The following is a 26,556-nucleotide window of genomic DNA, read 5'->3' on the forward strand; positions in this document are numbered from 1 at the left end:
CAGCCTGGGCGACAAGAGCAAACTCTGTCTCCAAAAAAAAAAAAGAAAGAAAACTTATGTAGAATGCTTATCACAGAGCTGAGCACAGAGTGCACTTCAGCAAATATGAGCTAGTGTATGAACAGAGGGTTTCTGTCTGGCCCTTTCAGTTGGTGTTTTTATCCCTCCCTCTCTGCCTCACAATTGTCACTTGAATATCAGTTTTTTACCTCTGTGGGCCAGGCCCTGTGCTGGGCCCTGAAGAGGGAGTACTGAACAAGACTGATAAGATCTCTGCCCTGGTAGTGGCACTACAAACCATGATAGAGATTGAGCATCTTACACCAGGGGAAGTCAGAGGAATAACCCAGGTGCCAGACAGACAGGAGCTCACAGGCAGCTGGTGCCCCGCTGTCAAGGAAAAAGCCTGTTTATCTTCACCTTTACTTTTCAGTATCACAGTTGTCTGTCCATGCTGATGTTTTCCCTGGTGTTGAGGGCATACCATGACTTACCGCATCCTCTAACTTGTTTCTCAAAGGGTGTGAATCTCCAGAAGCTTCTGGAAGCTGGAAACTTTATCTGTCAAGCCCTGAACAGAAAAACTAGCTCCAAAGTGGCTCAGGCTACCTGTAAACTCTGAGCCCCTTGCCCACCTGAAGCCCTGGGGATGATGTGGAAATAGGGGCACACACAGATGATTCATGGATGGGGACATGGAAATGAGAATAGGTTAAATGGTGCAGGTACCTCATAGCCAGGTCTACACAGAGGTCTCTCCTGGCAGAAAGCAGGCGAAGGGCAGGAGGAGCTGCTTGGCAGAAGGACCTCCTGCCCAGACCTGAGTAGGAGTGAGAGGCTTTGAGGGCTGAAGTCTCCCTTTGTTACGGACCCTGGCCCAGGAGTTGAATGCCTGAAGACTTGTGGGAACCCTATTCCCTACTTAGCATGATCCTTGAGTCTCCTCTCTGGATGGAATCCGCGAGCTGGCCACCTGGCCACCCTCTACACGGCTCCACCCTGCCATGGCCTTGGGGCCCTTGCTCTCTGACTTCTCAGGACACAGGTCATGGAGGTTCTTCCCAAGCTGGCAGAGGCCATTTGTGGAAAGTGGAGAGCTTCGTGGTGGCCATCTGCCAACTCCAGCATCTCTGGAAAATCTCCACGCTGAATGTGATTTTTGAAAACAGCTTATGTAATTAAAGGTTGAATGGCACATCATAATTCCAGCATTCGGTTGTGCAGCTGTGTGTATACATGAGCGTGGGGGAGTAAAATACTTTACCATGTTGCACTCTGAGAGGAAAATGGAGACTATGAACTAGTTTATTAATCTTTGGATTTCCTCCCTGTTTCCCCACCTGAGCCCCAAATCCATAGTGACTGGAAATCAGTGGTTTTGGGCTTACTCAGGAGGCTGCTTGCGGCAGTTGCTGGCCAGAACACCCGACGGGGTTGTTTCTGAGCTTTGCCTCTGTGACTGGGGCTATTGCACAAGCTCCCCTGAGGACACACTTGCTGCTTTGGGCCTCGGTGGCCCGGCCTCTCCCTGGCGCTCCCAGGCCCGGGAGCGCTCACCTGTCGGTTCCCCGGGCTCTGCGGGCAGGCGCTGGCTGATTCCCGGCTGCGGGGACACCTGTGCGCTCCTGCATTTAGGGCTCCTTTGCTCTGGTTTCATCACGCAGGATGTCACATTTTGTGCATATTATTCTCTAGCTCTACTACTTTTCATTGTAAACAAACAATCATTTTCTAACCTGCCGTCGTGGCAGGCAGAGTGCAGACCGACCCTTCCCGGCAGGTGGGGGCTGAGAGCCAAGAGCGCTGGAACCGCTAGTGTGGCCTGACAGCTTCCTCCAGCTCCTTGGTTTATTTGCAAACTGGACTTCCAGCACCAGGCCCCCTGCGACCCCCTCCTGCCTTAGTCCCATGGGATAGGGTAGTTCAAGATTTTGAATTCATGGTTTGGCACACACCGGCAAGTCTGAAAACCTGCGGGACAGAGTGGGGCGGAGGCGTGGGCCCCCTACCCTCTGCCCCCTGCCCCCTCGGAAGCGCAGCCCTCTTCCAGGGGTTGGGACGAGCTAGCGCGGGGACCCGGGGCACCGGCAAGGACCCACCCGCTCCTGGGACCTGGCGCCGGCGGCGCCTCTCGCGGGGTGGCACCGCCCACTTCCGCCTTCCGCGGGCGCGCGCTGCGCAGTCTTCGTCACAGCGCGGAGGCCTTTTGTCCTCCCGCCCTCCCCGTAGTGGCCGTAACCCGAGTGACACGTTTCCTTGGGGGCGTGGAGGGGCGGGGTCGGGGTTGGAGTGGGCCGTCAGCACTTAAAGGGCCCGCCGCTCGGGCGTAGGAGGCGGTGCCTCTGGAGCAAGCGTGGGGCGCGGGAACCCGAGCAGGTTCGGGAGACGGAATGAAGGGCCGGGTGGGCTCGCGAGGGGCCGGGGAGTCCGCGGGGAGCGAGGGAGTTTCCGAGGGGCGGGTCGTGTTCCTGGCCCCGTCCCTCCAGGGCAGGCCCGCCCCCTTTGTCCCAGTTCCCCGCTGCCCGGGCTGGGGCGGCCGGGGTTCATTCATTCCCGGCCTGGGGACTCCTAGCTCGGCCTCGCTCCGCGCTACAGCCCAAAGCCCAGCCTGAGACCCAGCCGCCCTCGAGTGCCCACGGCCTAGCTCCCCTTCCCTCCAGCAGACAGACTGGGAAAACCGAGTGGGCGACGGCTGAGCAAGGTCACTCCGCTGTCGGGGGCGCAGCCGGCCTCAGACCAGCTTTCGTGCTTCCCAGGGCCTCTCTGCGACCACTTTCGGGGTCCGCGCCAGGCGCGGGGCTGGGGCGGGGGCGGCTTCGGCGCGGCGGGCAGAGTCCAGCGGGGAGCGGTGGGGGAAGGGCGAGCCGCCTGGGGAGAGGGCCGGGCCGCGAGCCTGGCGATCCAGATTCCAGCCCGCTGTCGCCAGCTGTGGGACCGAAGGGCAACTGTTTCACCTCTCTGGCCCTAGTATCTGTATCTGTAAAGTGCCAGTGATAACACCTGTCTCACCGAGATGCTGGGGGAATTCAGGAAAATCATGCAAAAGTGCCTGGTACAGAGCCTGGCACGCAGAGGGCTCTTGGCCAAGTGGGTTGGAGCTGCGTGAGCCCAGAAGGGGATAGAGGCAGCGTGGAGGAAGGCGGCAGCGGGCCCGGTCGCTGGGAATGAAAGGCCTCAGTGTCTGGGGCTTCCTCCCCGTACTACCCGCAGAGTTTGTTCAGGGTGGAGGTGCGCACCTGGCCAAGTCCACGTCTACACGGCCCACCCAGAGTGGCCTAAGTTGGGCGGGATTCCTAACTCTGAGCCAGGAGTGACCGGGCTGGCCCTGGCATGGGCAGAGGCTGAGCGGGGGTTGGGGTGGGGCCCCCTCCAGGACCAACCACGGTGTGGTTGCCCCTGAGCTGGCCTCAGCCTGCCTGGCAAAGGACCTCACCCTTGAGGCCATGTGATCTATTTCCTGCTTCCTCCCAGCTGACCCTTGAGGGAAAGGGGGTGGGGGCCGCCTAGAGCAGGAGGTATTAGTCACTGCGCCCGGGAGCCAGTTTACACCTAGCGAAGGCGGAGGCATTGGACAAGCCTGGGTCTGAGCAGACAGAACCCCTTCCTGGGACCCTGGAGTCCCAATCGTGCTGCCATTTTCCTTCTGCCCAGGACTCTCCAGTCCTCAGTCACCTTGGACAAAGAAGTGTGGATCCTCAGATTCCATCTTTTCCAACTCCAAGGCAAGTGGAACTAGAAAATAAGGTGCCTGTGTGTCAGGTCTCCCCAGCTCTGCTGTGGCGGGCCCTTAAGATCACCTCACTGAACCCTCACGCTGCCTCATGAAGTTTATACAATTATTAGCTTTGTTTTACAGAGATAGAAACTGAGGCCAAGAGGCTAATTAATTTCCAAAGCCTAAGGCCAGAAAGTGATGGTATCCAGACTTGCCCCAGGGCTGACTTCTGAGCCAGTCTGGTACCTAGGGCACACTGCCGCCTCCTTCCAAAGCGAGCTTAGGGGGCAGGATTCCAGTGGGAAGGAAGTTCTGAGCAGGCAGCCTCAGCCACCTCTGAGACTCTGTATCCTGGGCCAGGTGCCATGGCAGAGAAGGTGCTGGTAACAGGTGGGGCTGGCTACATTGGCAGCCACACGGTGCTGGAGCTGCTGGAGGCTGGCTACTTGCCTGTGGTCATCGATAACTTCCATAATGCCTTCCGTGGTGAGCGGGGCAGTGGGGCTGGGGCTACTTGAGGGGATGGCAGAAGCAAAACCCTGGGTTCCACCTCCACCACCGGGCGGGGAATGTGTGTCTGGCTAGTCCCTGGGAACACAGCACCCCATGTCGTGATGATGTGGCCTACATGTACCCTACCAGGAGGGGGCTCCCTGCCTGAGAGCCTGCGGCGGGTCCAGGAGCTGACAGGCCGCTCTGTGGAGTTTGAGGAGATGGACATTTTGGACCAGGGAGCCCTACAGCGTCTCTTCAAAAAGGTGGGTGCAGGCTGGGCACGGTGGCTCACGCCTGTAATTCCAGCACTTTGGAAGGCCGAGGTGAGGAGATCACTTGAGCCCAGGTGTTCAAGACCAGCCTGCTCAACACGGTGAAACCCCATCTCTACAGAAAAATACAAAAATTAGCTGGGCATGGTAGCGCATACCTGTGGTCCCAGCTACTCGGGAGGCTGGCATGGGAAGATGGCTTGAGCCTGGGAGGTGGAGGTTGCGGTGAGCTGAGATGGCACCACTGCACTCCAGCCTGGACAACAGAGTGAGACTGTCAAAAAAAAAAAAAAAGGTGGGTGCAGGCAGGCAGGCCGAGGGCATTGCCAAGGACTAAAACCAGTAGAGCAACCTCTGGCCATGTCGCCCCTGCAGCACAGCTTTATGGCGGTCATCCACTTTGCGGGGCTCAAGGCCGTGGGCGAGTCGGTGCAGAAGCCTCTGGATTATTACAGAGTTAACCTGACCGGGACCATCCAGCTTCTGGAGGTGAGAGGCATGGGGCAGGGCACAGACACTAGGAGGGTGTCCAGCTGGACCCCAGCCTGGCAGGCAGTGCCAAACACAGAGCCCAAGCTGTATCATCCTGGACTCATGTCTTTACCTCCCAGTCTCAGTTTCCCCATCTGTAAATGAGTGCTCATCACCTCAGCCCCATTCTCCTGTGGAGGAGTAACAGGGTGGGAGTGATGTGTGAGGCAGAGGCCACTGATGCCATCTCTCCACGGCCAGATCATGAAGGCCCACGGGGTGAAGAACCTGGTGTTCAGCAGCTCAGCCACTGTGTACGGGAACCCCCAGTACCTGCCCCTGGACGAGGCCCACCCCACGGGTGGTTGTACCAACCCTTACGGCAAGTCCAAGTTCTTCATCGAGGAAATGATCCGGGACCTGTGCCAGGCAGACAAGGTGAGGGCCCCCTTGACAGTGCCCTGGCTCCACTGATCGATGGACTCCTCAGGGCCCACCCTGAGCCCAAGGGTGGGATTCCGAACACCCCCACTAAGGAGGAAGCTAAGGCTCAGGCAGTTGCAGTGGAGGGCCCCATCCCCTGCTTGTTTCTAAAGATAATAAATAGACAACTGGCCGGGCGCAGTGGCTCATACCTGTAATCTCAGCACTTTGGGAGGCCCAGGTGGGCAGATCACCTGAGGTCAGGAGTTCGAGACCAGCCTGGACAACATGGTAAAACCCCCATCTCTACTAAAAATACAAACATTAGCCGGGCATGGTGGTGTGTGCCTGTGGTCCCAGCTATTCGGGAGGCTGAGGCACAAGAATTGCTTGAACCTGGAAGGCAGAGGTTGAAGTGAGCCAAATCAGGCCACTACACTCCAGCCTGGGCCATAGTGAGACTCCATCTCAAAAAAAACAGAATAGGCATTGGGGAGGGCTCTGGGTTCAGCTGGGACACGCTGCCTGTGCCTCTGGCCTCATCACCTGACCCACATCCCACAGACTTGGAACGCAGTGCTGCTGCGCTATTTCAACCCCACAGGTGCCCATGCCTCTGGCTGCATTGGTGAGGATCCCCAGGGCATACCCAACAACCTCATGCCTTATGTCTCCCAGGTAAGGCAAAAGGGAAGGGATAGAGGAGTGGCCCTGGGGTTAAAGCTGGTGCCTGGGATCTGGGACGAACTGACCTGATCTCCACCTCCAGGTGGCGATCGGGCGACGGGAGGCCCTGAATGTCTTTGGCAATGACTATGACACAGAGGATGGCACAGGTGAGCCTAGGACCAGGGGGACCTAGGAGTGGGAGCCAGGAAGGAGAGTCAGGGGGAACAGACTCCCCATCCAACACACTCCCTTCTCTGCAGGTGTCCGGGATTACATCCATGTCGTGGATCTGGCCAAGGGCCACATTGCAGCCTTAAGGAAGCTGAAAGAACAGTGTGGCTGCCGGGTAGGAAGAGAAGGGAGAAGTGAGGGAGGGGAGTGACCAGATCCAGGCAGAGCGGCCCAGAGGGGTGGTCAGTCCAGCCCGCTCCATAAACCCTGTTCTCCGCGGGCCAGATCTACAACCTGGGCACGGGCACAGGCTATTCAGTGCTGCAGATGGTCCAGGCTATGGAGAAGGCCTCTGGGAAGAAGGTAGGCCCCCCCGCCCCACCCACCTCACCCTACCCAGCTCTCAGCAACAGAGCAGCTTTGGCCCTTCCCACTCACCTCTCTGGAGGGTACCTGGCACTGCCCAGTCTCCTCAGCCTGCCTAGCACCCGGTGCCTGCGGGCGAGCCGCTGCTCTGCACTTCCGCTTCTTAAAGACCTGGCCAGCAGCTGGGCCAGGGCCGGCTCAGCTAAGCTCCAACTACCTCCTGTCTTGCAGATCCCGTACAAGGTGGTGGCACGGCGGGAAGGTGATGTGGCAGCCTGTTACGCCAACCCCAGCCTGGCCCAAGAGGAGCTGGGGTGGACAGCAGCCTTAGGGCTGGACAGGATGTGTGAGTGCTGGCCTGACCCCTGCAGTTAGGGGCCAGGGAGGGGCTAAATCAGATCTGGGCATGCCCACCCAGGGCGGGCTGTGGGGTGGGGGAGGCTCTGCATTCCACCGTGGGCCCTGAGCACACACCTCGCCGTGTTGCAGGTGAGGATCTCTGGCGCTGGCAGAAGCAGAATCCTTCAGGCTTTGGCACGCAAGCCTGAGGACCCTCCCCTACCAAGGACCAGGAAAAGCAGCAGCTGCCTGCTCTCCAGCCTCTGGCAGGAACTCAGGGCCCTGGAGCTGCTGGGGCCAAGCCAAGGCCTCCCCTACCTCAAACCCCAGCTGGGCCCGCTCAGCCCACCAGGCATGAGGCCAAGGGCTCCACTGACCAGGAGGCCGAGGTCTCTAACTCTTATCTTCCACAGGGTCCAAGAGTTCATCAGGACCCCCAAGAGTGAGTGAGGGGGCAAGGCTCTGGCACAAAACCTCCTCCTCCCAGGCACTCATTTATATTGCTCTGAAAGAGCTTTCCAAAGTATTTAAAAATAAAAACAAGTTTTCTTACACTGGGGCAGGTTCTCACAGATGGTCACTATCCACCCCTGGAATAGAATCAGCCAGGCCTGAGCGTTGAGGAAGCAATTTCTTTAATTTTATCGGAATCCAGGACACAACAAGAAAAACACCCAAAAACCACATGGAGACAGAAGACGAGACACAACTCCTCCCCCACTGCCTCCCTGCTCTAGAGTGGGGACAAAGTGGGGGTGAGACAGCTGGGGGGAGACCTGAACCTCAGTCCAGCCCTACAGGCTCCAGGCCTGCAGGGAAGGAGGGTAACGGGGAGGCAGGGCCCAGCCCCCCAGTGTGGGGAAACAGCTGAGGGAAAGCCCCCCTCAAAAGGCTCCACCTCCTCACCAGCACTCCTGCCCAGGGACAGGGAGCCCACAGCAGCAAGGGGACCCCGGGGCCATGGCCACATTCATGACTGAGAAGCAGCTGAGTGGAGGCAGCAGACACACGATTATCTGGGCAGAATCAGTTGGGGCAGGGGCCTGGGAGGGCCCCATGGGCCAAACCCTGAGGTCACAGGAGGGGGCCCAAAGCGGGGCTAGTGAGTGAGGTCCTGAGTGAGTGGGTCAGCGGCTGGGCCCCTTTCTCCAGCTGCCTGTAGCCCCTCCAATACTGCTGCCAGGGGGGCCCGCCTCCAGGGAAATGGATAAGAAAGCAGCCTGCCCCTGCTGCAGACAGAGCCAGGTGGCTAAGGCCAGGAAGGAAGGCCCGGCCAGGCCTTGCCACCTGCCCCCAGAGGCCTGTGGGAAAAGGACAGGTCAGGAAGGGTGGGGACAGGGGCTCGACCGGCTCAGATCCAAGATGGTGCCACACTTGCTTGCTGAGTCCCCCATGAGCTGGGGTACTGCACTGGGGCCAGCGACTAGTTAGACAGGAGGCAGCAGCTTCTCAAGAAATTCCTTCACAGCTGCCATCTCCTGAGGGGATTAAGAGGGGATCACGAGAGGCACCTGGCTGGAGGCAGCGAAGTGGGAGTGGGAAATGGTCCCCCCACTGACCTGAGGACAGGAGCTGTGCATGACACCCGGGTATGTCTTGAACTGGACCCTGGCAGGTGTGACAACAGACCGGAGCTTCTCAGCCGTCAGGGCCCCAAACCGTACGGGCACCATGGGGTCCAGCTCCCCATGGCACTGGAGTATGGCCAGGTCCTTGGCACTGCCATTAGCTGCCTGGGGGCCGGACAGGACTCAGGGCAAAGCTAGTGCTGCAGCAGTCCCCAAGCCACGAGGATGCAGACACAAAGGGCGGGGGGGGTCAGTGGGGACATTCACCTGGGGGAAGGCCCGGTGCAGAGGCAGCCAGCAGCTCAATGCCACGATGCCAGCCAGAGGGTGGGGGCAGGTGAGGGCCGTGTAGAGGGACAGGGCCCCGCCCTGGAGGGAGGAGAGAGAGGGGTCATGAGGGCACAGCTCACTCACCGGCCACCCCTACCCCCTACCCCCCACCCCTCTCCCCTCACCTGTGAAAAGCCTCCCAGGACGATTCGATTGGCAGGGATCCCGTTCTTCATTTCATGCTCAATCAAGGCCTTGACTGGGGGGAGGGGGCATGAGTGGGTAGAGGGAAGCTGCCAAGGGGCCCAATAAGGGAGCCAGGCTGAGGAACCGCCCAGCACTTTCCTGGGGGGGCAGGGGAAGGAGGATGTGGAGGAGGGGCTGGGGTCTTACTGTTCTCTGCTGCCTTCTTGATGCCAGCCTCGTCCTCTGGGGCATCTGGACTCAGCCCCATCAGGTCAAACCTTGGGAGTAGAGGTACTGGCAGCTATAGAAAACCCCAGCCAGCCCCCTGTGGCTCCCTCAGCCCAAGTGTCCTCGTCCCCCTGCCCACCCCCACTCCCAAACTCACCAGGAGGGCATCACCATCTTCATGTTGAGGGTCACAGGGATCCTAGGCCTGGGGAAAGAGAGCCAGAGGGCCCATCATGCTCAGGAGGAATGAGGAGGCCAGAGCTCAGAGCCCGGAGTGGGGCCGCGCCGCCCCTGGTGGCCCCTCCCAGCAGGCAGGGCCTGTGTTTAAGGTGTTGCCAGGCAACCTGCCACGTGGGGCTGGAGGCTGTGGTTGGGGCAAAGCGCCAGCAATGGAGAAGCAGAGCCCAGCGCTTGGTGTGACGAGGTCCCAGGTAGTCGGTGAGTACTTGGGGAAGGGGCAAAGGGAGGTGTGGGTTCTAGGAGAGCTCAGGTCTAGGAGGCCCTAGGGCTGGGGGCTGGTGCTGGACCCCACTCCTGGGGGCTCCACAGGAGCTAAGGCTGAAAATGCCACTTCTGACTGCCCTGAGCCCAAGCCCAGGATGCAACTGACAGGAGAGAACAGGCCTGGGATGACAGGACCACCCCCAGATGATCCCCAGCCTCAGCCCCTCCCTTGCTGGGGTGACACTCACGCATGGGGACAGATGTACTTGACGTGAGGGAGCCGGATGGTGGAGAGGGCGTCAGCCCAGCTGTGCCTGTAGGAGGGACAGGAGAAAAGGCTCCGATGTGGTAGGAAGAGAAGGCCTCTCCAGTCCGCTGCTGGGCCAGGACCCCTCCTTAAGGAGCACCCCTCCTCAGTCACTTACCCTGTGTCTCCAAGTCCATGTAAAAAAATAACCTGGAAAAAGATGGGAAATGGGGAGACAGGAAGGCTTCCCCTAGGTCCTCCAACTTCTGCCCACCCCTCCCCAACCCCCAAGGACCTGGGGGAACCCAGGTAGCAGCCAAACAGGTTACTACCCCGAGCCTGCTGGCCTCAGGATACTCCCTGCTCATCACTGCCACCTCCATTTTCCCACACCCCCTCCAGCCGGTCCTCCAGCTGCTCCCACAGTGTCTGGCCGTGGGTGAAAGGGGACCCTTACCGCGGCCGTTTCCCGCTCAGCTCCAGACACAGTGGCAGCATCGGTGAGCAGGGGCACAGACATGGTGTTACCACACATACACCACACGGCTCCACGGCGGGGGCCTGCACACATCGGGGCGGCAGTCAAGAGCAAAACCAGGCACAGGACACACTCCTGGCCCAAGAGGCCACCAGGCCATCAGCCCCACACAGCACCCAGGTTCTGTCCTGGGCACAAAGAATAGTCAAGCAAGAAGTCCCAGGGCACAGGAGAAGGAAGTCTGCCTCAGTTCCAGGGCTGAAAAGCAGAGACAGCCTCCCTAGTGGCCCAGAACATGTGTCTCTGGTTCTGGCCCAACCATAGGACCTGAGCTTGCTGGAGACAGGCAGAGGCAGGGCATAGGGACTGTAGGGCAGGGGGCAGAGGGGACGCAGCGGCACGCCTGCTTCATTCCCCCTCTAACTCCTCGGGGGTGAGTGCCTTCCCCCTCCTCTCCAATCATCCCTGGGTCCCTGCCTCCCCAACTCCGGGCCCTATGGGAAATGGAGAGAAAAATGCCAGGGAAAGGAGCTTCCATCCCCTACTCAGTGCCGCCTCCAACCCCCATCTCAACCTCCCCCCACCCAGCCCCCATCCAGCCTTCACAGCAGTTTCTGGCCCATCCATTCCCAGACCCCCAGGGGGCTGCCCATGTCCCCAGAAAGCGTAAGAACTCCACCCACCCCCAAACTGGTGCTCCACGCCCCCCTAAACGGAGCTACCTGCTGCTGCTGCCACTGACTGCAAACGAGCCCCGGCTTGACCACGCTCTGGGACTCCCAAACACACAAAAGAATGTCAGGCTGGCTGGCCCCTCCCCATCCTCGGCGTCCTCCAAACTCGCCGGAAGCTTCCACTACCTGCCTCAAGTGCCTGCCCACCCCTCCCAACTGGCCTCACCTTCCATCTCTGACCCCTGAGGGCAGCTCCCCACAATGGGATCGTTCACCTGTGACCCGGGGTTCCTCTTCCCATGGGGAATGCACCTCCTGCCCTGAGCTGCGATTCCCTTCCTTCTCCACCGTGGGGACTTGCACCTCCCGCCCAGGCTCCCTCCTCGGAGGGGTGCCTTCCCCCTGACCTGTCTCTCTCTCTACACCTTGAGAACTTCCACCCTGACCCAGGATCTCCCGCTCCCCACAATGGGAACTTCTGTTCTGACCAAAGGTCACCCTACCCAGTGAAATTTTCTACCCTGAACCAGGACTCCCACCTGCCCACAATGAAGCTTTGTACCTTTGACTCTGGGGAAGCCCCCGCCCCACAATGGGCTCTTCTACTTCCGACCCTTAAGTCTGTCTCTTTATACTCAGACACCCCCTTGCCTAGCCCCGCTCCACTCCCGAAGTCCCCAAGACTGGACAGCGCCTTCGCACCTCACTCCCCACCCCCATTCCCCCCATCGCGGTTCCCCCTCCCCGCTCTCCGGGACCCTCCCGAGGCCAACCTCCCCCTACACGCCCATCCTCCGCAGCCGCCGGCTGGGTACCTCCACTCCCTGGGACTTCCGAGGCCGCTTGGGCGATTCTCCTCTTTCTCCCGCAGACACACACTCTTCCCCTTCGGCCGCCCCCGCCGGAACTTCCGTTCGAGTCCCGGGAACCCAGCCATCGCGCTGCCGGAAGTAGCCTGGCCGACAGTACGGAACCCGGAAGCGGGGACCCGGCTTCGCTGGATAGAAGCTGCCATGTTGGAGGCGGCGGGGCTACTCCCTGTCATTCAGCCGCGCAGTCGCTGGGTTCTCACCCGCTCCCACCTTGTAGATTCGAGACAGGGCACCCAAGACTCCCACTTGCTACCACCACCCATGCGCCTCCTGGAGGAGGGCCGACCGGAAGGAGAGGCATCCCTCACACTATTGTTTGCATAAACTTTACCACCTTCCCATCCTCATGGGACACACCTCTTAAGGCCTCGGGTGTCTGCCACTGGCTTTCATGCCCTATTCCAGGATCATGAATGGAATGACACACTCTGAACCGAAGAGACCTTACAGATCATCTAGTTCTCCAGCCTTGAAGATGGGGAAACTGAGGCTCAAGGAAGGCATGTAAACAGCAACCTCGGGATTCCATTTAAATTCTGCCTCTCTGGATCTGCTTCCTGAGATATAAAATAGTAATAACCACCCTGCCTCCTTCACAGCTTTGTTGGTAGGCTTAAATGAGGTTGTGTGAACATGGTTTATACAGTAAAATCACAGTGTGAGGTGTTAACCACGCAAAAAAGGACCTAGGAAAAATACAAAGGCCGTATCAGGAGAGCTGGACAGGCACTGGCGGTGTTAGCGCTGCCCTTCACAAGCAATGTCATGCAGACAGTGCACAAAACGCTGCCATCAAGCTAAAGTGGAAATAGGTATCAGGGACCACAGAAAAGTCAGAAGGCAGGCAAACTGAGTTGAAGGAGCATGTCCCTGAGAATGTGTGGGGATCTGCAAATAGGAAATGAGTCACACTTGCCCCTCAGCCGCTTAGGACTCACTCTCCCAGCCTAACCTATAGTTTTCTTTGAACAGAAAGAAAACAGTACAGCCGGGCGCGGTGGCTCACTCCTGTAATCCCAGCACTTTGGGAGGCTGAGGCGGGCGGATCACGAGGTCAGGAAATCGAGACCATCCTGGCTAACACGGTGAAACCCCGTCTCTACTAAAAATACAAAAAATTAGCCTGGCGCTGTGGCGGGCGCCTGTAGTCCTAGCTACTCGGGAGGCTGAGGCAGGAGAATGGCGTGAACCCGGGAGGCGGAGCTTGCAGTGAGCCAAGATAGTGCCACTACACTCCAGCCTGGGCGACAAAGCGAGACTGTGTCTCAAAAAAAAAAAAAAAAGAAAAGAAAAGAAAAAGAAAACAGTACAAAGTTGGAAGCTCAACAAAGCACTTTCCCCCAGGCCCAGAGGCACTTTGGTCCTAAGTACTCAACAGGTCAGGGAGCCTACAATACCAGGATTCGGGGCAGGAAAGCTTTGAGCCTATGGGACCACCACAAGCCAAGGACCCAGGACTGAATGTCAAAAGAAAATGGAGGGTAATGTCTCCACTTATGGAAGAATGAACAGTTCCTCCTGCAACCTCAATCACCTGAGACACCATGACACTTAAAACAAATTCTTCAGAGTGAAGCTTCAAATTCAGAGGCTCAGTCCCAGGAGCTGTGATTAATGCTTTAACTAGTGGAATTAGTGAAGGGCTAGTCTGCTCTAAGATTTTTAACTTTATTTTTCCCCCTACTCCAAATTTAAACATAGCCCTTCTTTTAACTCCAAAAAATGATCCAACTGAAATAAAGAGGCTGTGGCTGAGTGAATAGGACCCTTCATGCTTTTCAAGAACAGCATTTGCATTCTGGTTTATTTCAGGCTGCATTTTAGAAATTTTGAGGGCCAACAAGGTTTGGTGGTAGCAGACCTTTCCTAGGACAGGCTGGAGAAACAGTGGCTATATCCTCCAAACAACAGCATGGGCCAATCCCTCAGAGGAATTCTCCCAAAAGGATCAGATTCAACACTAATTCCCTTTATTACCTGTTCCTGTTTTCTGCAAGGGAGAGAATACTGACCATATCAAATCCCCTTTTTAGATACTTACATTCTCTTCAATTGCTAAACTGACTTTCAAACTTTAAGTCCAAAGTCTTTGGTCTACCTGGAGACCACATGAGCTGCTCAATTACTTTCCTCACCCTCATTTCTTCTGATGAGCTCCAAAATCTGTTCTCCCTTATTTTTGTAAATGTCATTCTACAAATCACTTCCTTTTGTGCAAAATGAAATACAGGGTTTTGTTGTTGTTGTTGTTGTTTTGAGACAAGGTCTCACTCTGTTGCCTCAGGCTGGGGTGCAGTGGCGCAATCATGGCTTACTGTAGCCTCGACCTCCTGGGCTCCAGTGATACTCCCACCTCAGCCTCCCAAGTGGCTGGGACTACAGGTGCACGCCACCATGCCCAGTTAATTTCTGTGAAATACAGGTTTTCAACCCCACCTTCTTCTTTACTATATATGGGTGTAGGGGTGTTTTTGGCCTACTGTACAAAATTAAGCTTGACCATTCCTGGAGAAACTGATCCAGTCTTGATTTTTTTTTTTTTTTTTGAGACGGAGTCTCACTCTGTCGCCCAGGCTGGAGTGCAGTGGTACGATCTCAGGTCACTGCAAGCTCCACTTCCCGGGTTCATGCCATTCTCCTGCCTCAGCCTCCTGAGTAGCTGGGACTACAGGCTCCCGCCACCGCACCCGGCTAATTTTTTGTATTTTTGGTAGAGACAGGGTTTCACCGTGGTCTCGATCTCCTGACCTCATGATCCGCCCACCTCAGCCTCCCAAAGTGCTGGGATTACAGGCGTGAGCCACCGCGTCCGGCTCCAGTCTTGATTTAATTGTGGCACTTCCTATAATCTACCTAGTCCAAAACAACAACAAAAAATTTCAAAGTTCAGTACAGTTCCCCATGAAATGAAAGTTGCATCAGTGGCTATCAAGAACTCAAAAGAAAATACAAACATTAAGTCTGGCAAGGATTTATTAGGAAGCTTATTAGTCACAGTGAATAAAAGCCATGAAAAGAAGAACTCAAATCTCCAAATTCTGGCATCGGACTTACACTAGTTAGAAGCTAATAAACATTAAGGAATTTCCAAGGGGAATCTTAACTAAGTCTCAATCTTACTGACCAGATTACCCACACACATAGAAATGATCCCCATGCTCTCCCCAGACTGCTTAGCTAGGCAGTGGAAAAGACCTTCTCCCCAAGCTTAAGCTATCACGCAACAGCAGGAGACTCCTGTCCTTCTAGCTATAACCACAGGACACATGTGCGTAACAGACAACTCCAAGCTGGGCAACTTGACAAGAATGCTGAACAATGAGAGGGGCAAGGAGCAAGCAGGAACAAGTGTTTTAGTTGGAGACCCTCCTGATGGCTACTACTAACACAATCCTGAGGCATCAGAAAGTTTCCTATAGCCCACAAATAGTTTCCATTAAAAAAACAAACAAACAAACAAAAAAACAAGTCACACAACAATCCTGCCACAAAGCAACATGACACTTGGAATCACATGGCCACATTAACTGGAAAAGCAAGTGTTATCCATGACTGCCAGATGCCACCCAGCCCAAGACCCAATTTCCGCAGCGCCCTGGAGAACCACGATGGTCCCCTGGCACCTACACAACCCTCCCAGTGGTGTCGTATCTTCCGTAGGCCAGGTTTCTGCAGCAAGCCCCAAAGACAAAGCTTGGCAGAGGCTGTGGCAGCCAACTCTCTCTGGAGCCTCATCCCTTTGTCCTTCCCAACAGGTAGTCGTACATCTTCACTGACACAGCGCCTCTATGGGAGCCCTGGCCAGCCCTTAGGAAATAAAGTGTGTCTGTGGGGTAACCTGATGGACCCTATGGTCTGCTGGGTTGGCAGATGCTTCGTAATTGCAGATGGTCACCTCGTGTCGGCGAAGCTGCAAGAAAATTGAGGCTGGGTCAGCCAGCCATTAAAAGAACTGTCCTTTCCCACACCACACACATTGCGGTAGTCCTTATTCAGGTTCATTTCTAGGAGTCATCATTTAATATCTCCTTATTTTAATACTTAGATGTCATCATCTAATATCTCCCAATTTTGATACTTTTTAACTCCAGAAAGCTGCAAAGATCATTATCATTGATTCACCCTGTAACTTTGAAGATTCAGTCTCCCTACTATAATGGGGGTACCATGAGAACAGGAACTTGTCTATGGTATTATCTTATCCCTGGTTCATGAATAGAAAAGATTATCAAAAATACTCAATGAAAGCATTTGAAAGTAAAAAACTGAGAATTAATATAAATGACAATTTCAGGCTGGGCAAGGTGGCTCACACCTGTAATCGCAACATTTTGGGAGGCTGAGATGGGCAGATCACCTGAGGTCAGGAGTTCGAGACCAGCCTGGCCAACATGGTGAAACCCTGTCTCTACTAAAAATACAAAAAAATTAGCCAGGCGTGGGAGTGGGCACCTGTAATCCCAGCTACTTGGGGGGCTGAGGCAGGAGAATCACTTGAACCTGGGAGGTGGAGGTCGCAGTGAGCTGAGATATATATATATATATTATATATATATTACATATATAAAAATAACAGTTTCAACCCCCTTAAAAATACCTGTAGTTTCTCAAATGAGACGAAAAGTTTATACTGATAAAACCAAGAAAAATAATAAACTGGGAGTAATTATGACACTTGCTCTTTTCCCTTCCCTGGAAGCTCCCATCACCACAGTGTGCAGATATGTAGACATGAGGGGAAAACCTTTCCAACCCCATCTTACCTCAGTCCACTCTCCTCTCAGGCCAATATAAAAGACCTTTGTCGTATCTGCTCCGAAGTTTTTTGAAATATGAATTGAGAGATGATAGACATTTGAAAAACGAGAAATTCTAGAGGATGACAGGAATAGGGAAAGAAGGTATGAATTATAGTTCAATGAGTATCTCACCACCATGTGAAACAACAATTCAGCTCCAGCTTGTAAAAGCCAGGCAAAGTCAGAGCTCCTGAGTTCTTCCTTCTCCTTTGGACAGGCAATTAATTCAATGACCATTTACTGAGCACCTGCCAGATCCTGTCCAAGGTAGTAGGGATAAACACTGCTCCTGCCCTCAAGGAACAGGAATGAGAAATGCTGCATAACCCAGCAGGGATTCTAAAGCACATCTAGTGTTAACCTAAACTAATGGGAGACACATCTTTCCTAAAACCACCCTAGGAGTTCATTCAGATCTGCCAATTGCTTGCAAGTTAACAAGTCTGTGGCTTGCACTGAATCTCTGCCAAAAATTGACCAAGCCAAAGATCAAGTCTCCTCCACTGTTTTAACTCATTTCCAATGCTAAGAGAGCAGGAGACTGGCCAAAAATAAATGGCAAGCCCTATAAGAAGCCACAGAGAATGGAAGACAGGCCCAGTGCTTACTTTGTAGCATACTCTAATTCTCCTGTAAGATCCCGGTTCAGACTAAAGGTCTGATCTGGCTCCCTTTCTGTATCATCAAAGGACATCTGTGGAATATTCTTGTACCTAAGAAAGGAAAGGAAAGAAAAGTCAAGAAATGTGCATTATCAAGTTTCAGGTTTTCAAAATTTTCTACTGACTGCTTAAATGGCTTTGGTCTATCAATAGGAGACTGAATTTGGGGGTCATATTTTAGAAATGACATTTTATACAAGTATCTCCAAATATCTTTTTTTTTTTTTTTTGAGACAGAGTCTCACTGTGTCACCCAGGCTGGAGTGCAATGGTGCAATCTCAGCTCACTGCAACCTCCACCTCCCGGGTTCAAGTGACTCTCATGCCTCAGCCTCCTGAGTAGCTGGGACTACAGGCGTACGCCACCATGCCTGGCAAATTTTGGTACTTTTAGTAAAGACAGGGTTTCGCCATGTTGGCAATGCTGGTCTCTAACTCCCAACCTCAGGTGATCTGCCTACGTCGGTCTCCGAAAGTGCTGGAATTACAGGCATGAGCCACCGCGTCCAGCCTACAAATATCTTTAATCCAACAAAAAAAGAGCTGAGATCTGCAACATAACCCCATGGCATCTTTGAGTGGGTTAATATCACATGAGAAGCAATACACAAAGAGACGGCTCAAACTAGGTCACATGCAGCAAATGCATGAAGAAAATAAACAACTCAGCACATTCAGACCAAACTGAGGATGTTATTAAATAAAACAGCTTACTCATGGGAAAAATACATACTTTGGCAGAAACATATTACACACAGTTAAGAGATAAAAGATCAGGTAACCCAATGCTCAAGCATTTTTTTGTGTCCAAAAACCATGCCATACACTCAGTCACCTTACAGTTCTTAAAACATTTATAACATGAGAATTTCCATTTTGAAAGATCACAAAAGACTGCAATCTCACATCCAAACTGCTAGAGAGGGTGCAATGAGCCAAGATTACGCCACTGTACTCCAGCCTGGGTGACAGAGAGACTCTGTCTCAGAATAAATAAAAAGTAAACTGCTAGAGAAGAAAATGTTTTTCAAAGAGTAATCTAAAAAGCAGCTGTCTCTATAACCCACAAATTCCCAAAGACTAAGCCACATGTCCCCACCAATTCCAGGGTGTTTTATTGACACACCCACACAGAAGAGGCCTCGATATTAGCTGGGGCAAAATGCATGTAATTTAAGAAAGCCGCCGGGCGCAGTGGCTCACACCTGTAATCCCAGCACTTTGGGAGGCCGAAGCGGGCGGATCATGAGGTCAGGAGATGGAGACCATCCTGGCTAACATGGTGAAACCCCGTCTCTACTAAAAATATAAAAAATTAGCCGGGCGTGGTGGCAGGCGCCTGTAGTCCCAGCTACTTGGGAGGCTGAGGCAGGAGAACAGCGTGAACCTGGGAGGCGGAACTTGGAGTGAGCCGAGATGGCGCCACTGCACTCCAGCCTGGGCAACAGAGCGAGACTCCGTCTCAAAAAAAAAAAGAAAGCAAATGTTTACTTCAAAGTGTTTCTAAGAATGATGCACCACAGAATAATAATAGTAAACATTTATGAGCGGCATAATGAGAAGCAGTATAGCGCTGTAGTTAAAATCTAGAGCTAGACTTTCTAGGATTCAAGCCTGGCTCTGTCACTTACCAGCTGAGTAAATTTGGGCACCTGATTTAACCTCTGTTTCCTCATCTGTAAAATGGGAATGGTAATAGTACATATTCCACACAGTTGGTATGGAGATGAAATTGAATCGATTCTAAGTAACGCATATATTGAAAAAACTTTACTATGGAAAAGTTCAAACTTACACAAAAGCAGAGATTACATAATGAATCTCCACATACTTTTCACTCATCTTCGATGATCAACATTTTGTTGATCTTGCCTATCAGCCCGATTTTGTTTAAACTCAATATTTTAAAGCAATCCCAGACACATCATTTCACCTATAAATATTCCAGTATGGGCCAGGCGTGGTGGCTCACGCCTGTAATCCCAGCACTTTGGGAGGCGGAGGCAGGCGGATCACTTGAGGTCAGGAGTTTGAGAGCTGCCTGGTCAACATGGCGAAACCCTGTCTCTACTAAAAATAAAAAAAAAATTAGCCAGGCCTGGTGGTGTGTGCCTGTAATCCCAGCTACTCAGGAGGCTGAAGCAAGAGAATCGCTTGACCCCAGGAGGCGGAGGTTGCAGTGAGCCAAGATTGGGCCACTGCACTCAAGCCTAGGCAACAGAGCAGAACGCCGTCTTAAAAAAACAAAAAATACACACACACACGTATATATACACATATATATGTGTATATATATATGCGTATATATGTATATATATGTATATATACACACACGTGCCTGTGATCCCAGCACTTCGGGAGGCTGAGGTGGGCGGATCACGAGGTCAGAAGATCGAGACCATCCTTGCTAACACAGTGAAACTCTATCTCTACTAAAAAATACAAAAAATTAGCCAGACATGGTGGCGGGCACCTGTAGTCCCCACTACTCAGGAGGCTGAGATGGGAGAATGGCGTGAACCCAGGAGGCGGAGCTTGCAGTGAGCCGAGATCGCGCCACTGCACTCCAGCCTGGGCGACACAGTGAGACTCTGTCTCAAAAATAAAATAAAATAAAATAAAATACATATATGTAATACCATTTTACAATAATTGATAATATCAACAGATAACAAAATTAACAGCAATTCACTTTTTTAAATATTTTTTTGGCTGGGTGCAGTGGCTCACTCCTGTAATCTCAGCACACTGGGAGGCTGAGGTGGGCAGCCTGCTTGATCCCAGGAGTTCAAGACCAGCCTGGGCAACATAGCAAAACCCCATCTCTGCAAAAAAATACATAAATTAGCTGGGCGTGGTGGCACACATCTGTATTCCCAGCTGCTTGGGAGGCTGCGGTGGGAGGATTGCTTGAACTGAGGAGGTCGAGGCTGCAGTGAGCTATGATCACACCACTGCACTCCAGCCTAGGTGACAAAGTAAGGCCCTGTCTCAAACTATATAAATAATTTTTTTTTAAGCCTTGCTCTGTTGCCCAGGCTGGGGTCCAGTATATGATCTTACGATCTTAATTCACCATAACCTTTAATTCCTAGGCTCAAGTGATCCTTTGGCCTCGGCCTCCCCAAAGTGCTGGGATTGAGGCATGAGCCACTGTGCCCAGCCCAGTGGTAATTCTTTTTTTTTTTTCTTTTGAGACAGAGTCTTGCACTGTCGCACATGTTGGAGTGCAGTGGAGTAATCTTGGCTCACTGCAACCTCCGCCTCCCAGGTTCAAGTGATTCTCCTGCCTCAGCCTCCCGAATAGCTGGGATTACAGGCGACTGCCACCATGACTGGCTAATTCTTGTGTTTTTAGTAGAGACGGGTTTCACCATGTTGGCCAGGCTGGTCTTGAACTCCTGACCTCAGGTAATCTGCCTGCCTCGGCTTCCCAAAGTGCTGGGATTATAGGTGTGAGCCACTGCGCCTGGCTGAATGGTAATTCTTTAGTAACATGTAACACCTCATCTGTGTTCAAACTTCCCTGATTTAATACTCTCAATCTAATTTTTCTGGATGTGTCAATGACATGTCATAGTTCAATAGCATTTTTTCTGTATTAATTGAATATAATGGTACATTTTACAATCAATGACATCTTACATTTGATAAAGTATAATATATGTAGTGTGCTTAGAACTGAGGGCTATGTATTCGTATCTGTTCACCCAAAATTGGACACTGTGTTCCAGACCTAATCTAAGCTCTTTACATGTTTTATCTCATTTAAGCCTCTCCACAATCTTATGAGATATGTATGCACTGTTACCATTCCCATGTTAGATATAGAAAATCCAGGCATAGAGAAGATAAGGTCTCAAAGTCATGAAGCTAGCAAGTGGTACAGCCATTATTCGAACCCAGTTTACTCCAGATCCCACACTCTAAATCACAATGCAGCATGGATGCCTAATATTCTCAGGTCAGTCCATCATCTTCCATGTAAATGAGTCTCCAAAAGCATCAAAGGTATTATTTCCTTAAAATGATTAAATACATGGATTTGCTTTCAAATTCATGTTTCTAATACTCAACTATAATATATCTTAAATCTCTGGAAGTCCTTTAATCAATTTTTCAGATGAATTTTTTTTTTTTTTTTTGAGACAGTCTCACTCTGTTGCCCAGGCTGGAATGCAGTGGTACAATCTTGGCTCACTGCAACCTGCACCTCCGCGGTTCAAGTGATTCTCATGCTTCAGCTTCTCCAGTAGCTAGGATTACAGGCCTGTGCCACCGCACCCAGCTAATTTTTGTATTTTTAGTAGTGACAGGGTTTCGCCATGTTGACCAGGATGATCTTGAACTCCTGGCCTCAAGTGATCCGCCCGCCTCGGCCTCCCAAAGTGCTGGGATTTGAATTATTTTTTTCTTTTGAGATGGAGTCTTGCTCTGTCACCCAGACTGGAGTGCAGTGGCACGATCTTGGCTCACTGCAACCTCTGCCACCCGGGTTCAAGCGATTCTCCTGCCTCAGCCTCCCAAGTAGCTGGCATTACAGGCATGTGCCACCACACCCGGCTAATTTTTGTATTTTTAGTAGAGACAGGGTTTCAGCATCTTGGTCAGGCTGGTCTTGAACTCCTGACCAGTCTCGGCATCCCAAAGTGCTGGGATTACAGGTGTGAACCACCATGCTCGGCCTTTAGGATTTGAATTTTTTATTTATTTGTTTTTATTATTACTTTTGAGATGGGGTCTCATTCTGTCATCCAGGCTGGAGTGCAGTGGCGAGATCTCGGCTCGCTGCAACCTCCGCCTCCCAGGTTCAAGCAATTCTCCTGCCTCACCCTCCCTAGTAGCTGGGATTACAGGCACGCACCACCCGGCCCAGCTAATTTTTGTATTTTTAGTAGAGACGGGGTTTTACCAGGTTGGCCAGGCTGGTCTCGAACCTCAGGTGATCCGCCCGCCTCAGCCTCCCAAAGTGCTAGGATTACAAGTGTAAGCCACCGTGCCCAGCCTATATATCATCTTTTATTGGTTTTGTGAGATAAGCTACTGCACCCGGACTGAATTTTTTAAATGTAAAGTTCTTCTTATATGTTTCTCCAGCACTCAGAAAGCAGTTTTCCCTTTCTTTTAGGAAGGCTGTTCTGGAATAAGGTAAGTTGTCAAAAAGGGTACTAGCTCTGGTGGCAAAAGATTCAGTGTTGCAAGAGGTATACACAACTTTGCTAACTAAATGCCACGCAAAGTCAGGTGGAGCAATTCCATGTCAACAAAACACATAAGATCATTACTGTATGAAATAGCAAGGAAAAATGTTGAAGCTAACCCCAAGAAAAGAATCCATAAAGATCGTATGAGATCTGCAGCTAGTTATTAAGAAAACTGCAGAGTCATCAACAAGTGACATTTACACAATGCTCTCTGAATGAATCATGTCATAGTAAGCACTTTGAAATATGAGACACGCTGTTGGGCCTAAAGATGCTTAATCTAAAAAAGTCATTAATTCAGGAAGAAATATATGTATTCCAACGCAGAATGAGAACAGGACCAAGATATTTTAAAAGGGGAAATATTAAACCCGGTAAGAAGAAAAATGATAATATTCTGGAATAAAATGTTACCAGAAAAAGAGAATTAGGAGCTCCTTTGAGGGCCTAAGGCTTTGCCACTTACAGTCTCATCTCAGATGGGTGTGAGTCATCATCCTCTCCCATTATAATGATGCCTTTGAGCTTGACATTGCCCGTAAATCTGCCAGAATGCAAAAGAGAAGGTTGTCAAACCTGGGTTTGAATACCTGTTTAGTTGTGTGACCCTGGGCAAGACCCTTCCCCTGTATGGGCTTCAGTTTACTCATCTGTCAACTTGTACTAGATAATTTCTAAGATCCTGTCTACCTCTAGCATTCTACAATTCTAAGAAATTTACCTCAATTTCTCAGTTATTGTTCTACAAATACATCTGTTTCCAGTCTGCACCAACAAAGCTATGATGCTTTCCTCCTCAAACCCACCAAAGTAATTTATCCCATTTCTAGAAGCAAATGTGTGCTCTTGACACCAGTGAATGAATCCATCTGAGGCAAGTGGGTACAGCCTATTTAGCCTGAGGTAGGCACCAAGGAGATACTTACGGAATATTAAACAGAAGCTCTTCATCTGCATCACTTTCAACAAACTGGAGGGGATGGGGAGGGGGGAGGAGAAAGCAACAAATATTTGCTGAGAGCCTACAATTTCAGGCATCTCCCACCCTGTTCTACAACTGGGGTGCAATGGGAAGAGTCACTCTCCCTTGGTTTTCCAAGACTTATTAACTTGAAGCTAACCAGTCTTATCCAGTGTCATAACAGCCACAGGCCACCCAACTGGAAGGTTCTTAACAAAAAGCCCATGAATGAATTTCCAGGGTCGAAGAGCCTTCTGAAGTGTGAACTGAAAGGCAGGTGTTTATGTGCATTTTTCTGAGAAGAAGGTCCACTGCTTTCAAACAGATAGCAAAGGGGCCTGCGACCCCACAATGTAAAGAACCTTTGCTCTATATGGGAACCACCTTTCATCTCCCTAGGCTCGTCTTCACCAGGTAATATGATGAGGCAGCCATTAGCACCAATGGTCCGACGGCCCTCACGACCATCCTCTCTAGCCCACACAGCCCTGGAATAGAGCGTTAGGCTGTGTAGCTTGACAAAACTGTCCCCGTTCCCTCTAGGCCTCAGTTTCCCTATATGCAAAATGGGGAGACAACGCTGCTCGCCTCCCAAAGAGCTGGCAGGAGACAGGCACGGAAAAGCGCTTGGCAACCAGGCTGTCGTTATTCTTAACATCAGAAATGAGTAGACCGACGGCCCGAGGCCCCACACGCACCCTGCCCCGCCCGCCCCAAGCCCCAGGCGGCCCACCTTGGAGCGGTCGCTCCGCTCCTCCCACGGCTTGAAGACGCCGCGGCCGCTGCCCTCGCGGCTCTCGTTAAGGCACTGCAGCCGCTCCAGGTCGATGCGCAGGTACAGGCCATAGGCCAGGCCGCGCTGCTCAGGCGGCTCCTCCCGTTCGGCGGCGCAGCGGCAGCCGCCCCCGCCGTGGCTGTGACCGTGCGACATGGCGACGCCGCCACCTGCGCGTCCGCTCGGCTCGGCTCGCCTCAGACCAGCCCGCGCCGTTCACCCCCGGCAGCTAAGCGCGCCGCGCCTGCCGCGTCGTAAAAGGCGCCCCTGCGCGGCGCATGCGCTTGGGGAGAAGGCGGGGGTGGGGTCGAGCGGAACTGACGTAGACGCGCGCCTCCCAGATGCCAGAGTTCGTGTTGACTCCAGTCCTGGTGCTGGGTGCTGCTGCTGTCCCAGCTTCCTAGGTGTGGAAACTGAAGGACCAAGAGATTAAACCGGTGTGCTGAGTAAACTCACAGGCTGAGATTCGAATTCTCCTCCCCCGACGAGGCTGAAGCCTGTGCTGTCTTCCTTGATCGCCACGTTTCTTTGCGAGCTGATGAAGGAAAGCGTGAGGAATGATAAGGCCCTGGAGACTGGAGAACGCGAGCTTATCGCTGTCTCACATGCGCACGGCTTAGACGTTGAGAGCTCACAGGCCCACTTGCATAACCACTTTCTTGATAGCGGGGTTACAGCTTGAGAGCACGGGGCTTTGTGCACGGCCAGACCTAAAGACTACTCCTGGGTCTGCTACTGGCCATTGTGACACCTTAAGTCATTTCCCCTATTCTGAGACTCCGTTTCCCCGTCTGTAGGGTGGAAAGAATAGTATCTGTTTCATAGGATCCCAGTGAGTATTAAATGAAATAATGCAATTAAAGAACTCAGCAGGCCGGGCGCGGTGGCTCACGCCTGTAATCCCAGCACTTTGGGAGGCCGAGGCGGGCGGATCACGAGGTCAAAAGATCGAGACCATCCTAGCCAACATGATGAAACCCCGTCTCTACTAAAAATACAAAAATTAGCTGGGCGTGGTGGCGCGAGCCTGTAGTCCCAGCTACTCGGGAGGCTGAAGCAGGAGAATCTCTGGAACCCGGGAGGCAGAGGTTACAGTGAGCCGACATCGCGCCACTGCACTCCAGCCTGGCGACAGAGCAAGACTCCGTCTCAAAAAGAAAAAAAAAGAAAAAACTCAGCAAATGGCTGACACATGATGGGCATTCAGTAGCCGATGGTTATTACGGTCAAATCCAACGACAGCCACTTACTAGCTGCGTGGCCTTGGGCAAGTGACTTGATCTTCTGAGACTCAGTTTACCCCCTGTGAAGTGAAGGGATTGGACTAGATGATCTCTGCATTTCCTCCCCCATGTGATATTTCAGAGTACTTTTTTCAAACAGCTGGTTGTGGCCTGTCAATAGGTTTTAAAATCCGTTTATAGAGAATTGTGATCAACATTTAAAAAAAAAATAGAATACAAAAAAAAAAAACCCAGAATGTATCACACATTTCAAGTCTCAATTGATGAAACTTTTGTTTCAGTTTTGAGTTTGTATTCAGACACAATATGATGTGTTTTTCATATTGTGGGTTGAGATCAAAATAATTAAAAGTCACTGTTTAGAGGTGAAATAATCTTGTTTTCAGGATAGAATATTTTCCTACTCCCTGGTGGGGAAAAGACAGGATACAGAAAGAGAGTTATGGGATACCCTGGCTACCCTCTTCCCTTCACATCTGGCTCTGGAGTGCTCAGTGGGGCTGGTGAAGTATAGACCAAAATATTCATTTTTTCAAGTTCCATTCAGAAATATTTTCTGGGCCACATGCAGTGCCTCATGCCTGTAATCTCAGCACTTTTGGGAGGCCAAGGTGGGAGGATCACTTGAGCCCAGGAGTTTGAGACTAGCCTGGGCAACATAGGGAGACCCCATCTTTACAAAAATAATTTAAAATATTAGCCCAGCATGGTGGCTCATGCCTGTGGTCCCAGCTATTTGGGAGGCTGAAGTGGAAGGATCTCCTGAGCCTGGGAGGGTGAGGCTGTAGTGAGCTGTAATCATGCCACTGCACTCCAACCTGGGTGTCAGAGCAAGACTGTCTCAAAAAAATAAAAACAAGAAAAATATTTTGATGTCCTATTTTAGTTACTTGTGCAATAAGCAAGCTTGGTTCTGTTTCAAAATAGCTCAGTGCCATGAATTATTCCTGCTTTTAGGTCACAGTTTCAGGTAAGGGACCTGGAATGTGGCAAACAGTAAATGTTTACTTGACTGATACGCTT

At 52.1% G+C, this 26,556-nt stretch overlaps 4 protein-coding genes across 21 annotated transcripts in view; 2 read left to right on the forward strand and 2 right to left on the reverse strand.

Moving 5' to 3' along the window:
• HMGCL (3-hydroxy-3-methylglutaryl-CoA lyase) overlaps positions 1-1,203 on the forward strand; it is a 38,821-nt gene extending 37,618 nt beyond the window's left edge. For all 11 annotated transcript variants that reach the window (XM_016956284.4, XM_054663889.2, XM_054663887.2 and 8 more), the window contains one exon: positions 521-1,203. In XM_016956284.4, coding sequence (XP_016811773.1) covers positions 521-622 — 102 coding nt within the window. In that variant the 3' untranslated portion in view covers positions 623-1,203. The remainder of the gene's footprint in view (positions 1-520) is intronic.
• A 1,033-nt stretch (positions 1,204-2,236) lies between these two features.
• On the forward strand, positions 2,237-7,480 carry GALE (UDP-galactose-4-epimerase). Of its 6 annotated transcripts, none has more exons than XM_016956270.3 (12): positions 2,237-2,376; positions 3,652-3,722; positions 4,076-4,201; positions 4,358-4,473; positions 4,858-4,971; positions 5,215-5,391; positions 5,941-6,054; positions 6,146-6,212; positions 6,306-6,391; positions 6,502-6,579; positions 6,814-6,928; positions 7,072-7,480. In XM_016956270.3, exons 3-12 carry the CDS (start codon positions 4,081-4,083, stop codon positions 7,128-7,130), a joined length of 1,047 nt encoding a protein of 348 aa, XP_016811759.1. In that variant the 5' UTR covers positions 2,237-2,376; positions 3,652-3,722; positions 4,076-4,080; the 3' UTR covers positions 7,131-7,480. The 6 variants fall into 6 exon arrangements, with proteins under 6 accessions (XP_016811759.1, XP_016811768.1, XP_016811769.1 ...); XM_016956273.4 differs by having other exon boundaries at positions 2,371-2,701; XM_016956279.4 differs by lacking the exon at positions 6,502-6,579.
• A 59-nt stretch (positions 7,481-7,539) lies between these two features.
• Positions 7,540-11,928, reverse strand: LYPLA2 (lysophospholipase 2). Of its 3 annotated transcripts, none has more exons than NM_001252028.3 (10): positions 11,832-11,928; positions 10,322-10,425; positions 10,043-10,074; positions 9,866-9,931; positions 9,331-9,378; positions 9,153-9,223; positions 8,945-9,018; positions 8,757-8,858; positions 8,481-8,654; positions 7,540-8,399 (listed from the first exon to the last, which is right to left on the reverse strand). In NM_001252028.3, exons 2-10 carry the CDS (start codon positions 10,397-10,399, stop codon positions 8,349-8,351), a joined length of 696 nt encoding a protein of 231 aa, NP_001238957.1. In that variant the 5' UTR covers positions 10,400-10,425; positions 11,832-11,928; the 3' UTR covers positions 7,540-8,348. The 3 variants fall into 3 exon arrangements, with proteins under 3 accessions (NP_001238957.1, XP_024210136.1, XP_009448865.1); XM_024354368.3 differs by having other exon boundaries at positions 10,322-10,530; XM_009450590.4 differs by lacking the exon at positions 11,832-11,928 and adding an exon at positions 11,065-11,140.
• A 2,915-nt stretch (positions 11,929-14,843) lies between these two features.
• PITHD1 (PITH domain containing 1) lies at positions 14,844-24,469 on the reverse strand. The gene is given in 6 exon segments (NM_001280344.1): positions 14,844-15,798; positions 16,652-16,760; positions 17,296-17,400; positions 23,020-23,097; positions 23,480-23,523; positions 24,248-24,469. Coding segments are annotated over 6 exon segments (636 nt in total). The 5' UTR covers positions 24,446-24,469; the 3' UTR covers positions 14,844-15,696.
• Between the last annotated feature and the right edge of the window lie 2,087 nt (positions 24,470-26,556).

This window comes from Pan troglodytes, chromosome 1 (genome assembly GCF_028858775.2).
Source record: "Pan troglodytes isolate AG18354 chromosome 1, NHGRI_mPanTro3-v2.0_pri, whole genome shotgun sequence".
NCBI classification, from domain to species: Eukaryota; Metazoa; Chordata; class Mammalia; order Primates; family Hominidae; genus Pan; species Pan troglodytes.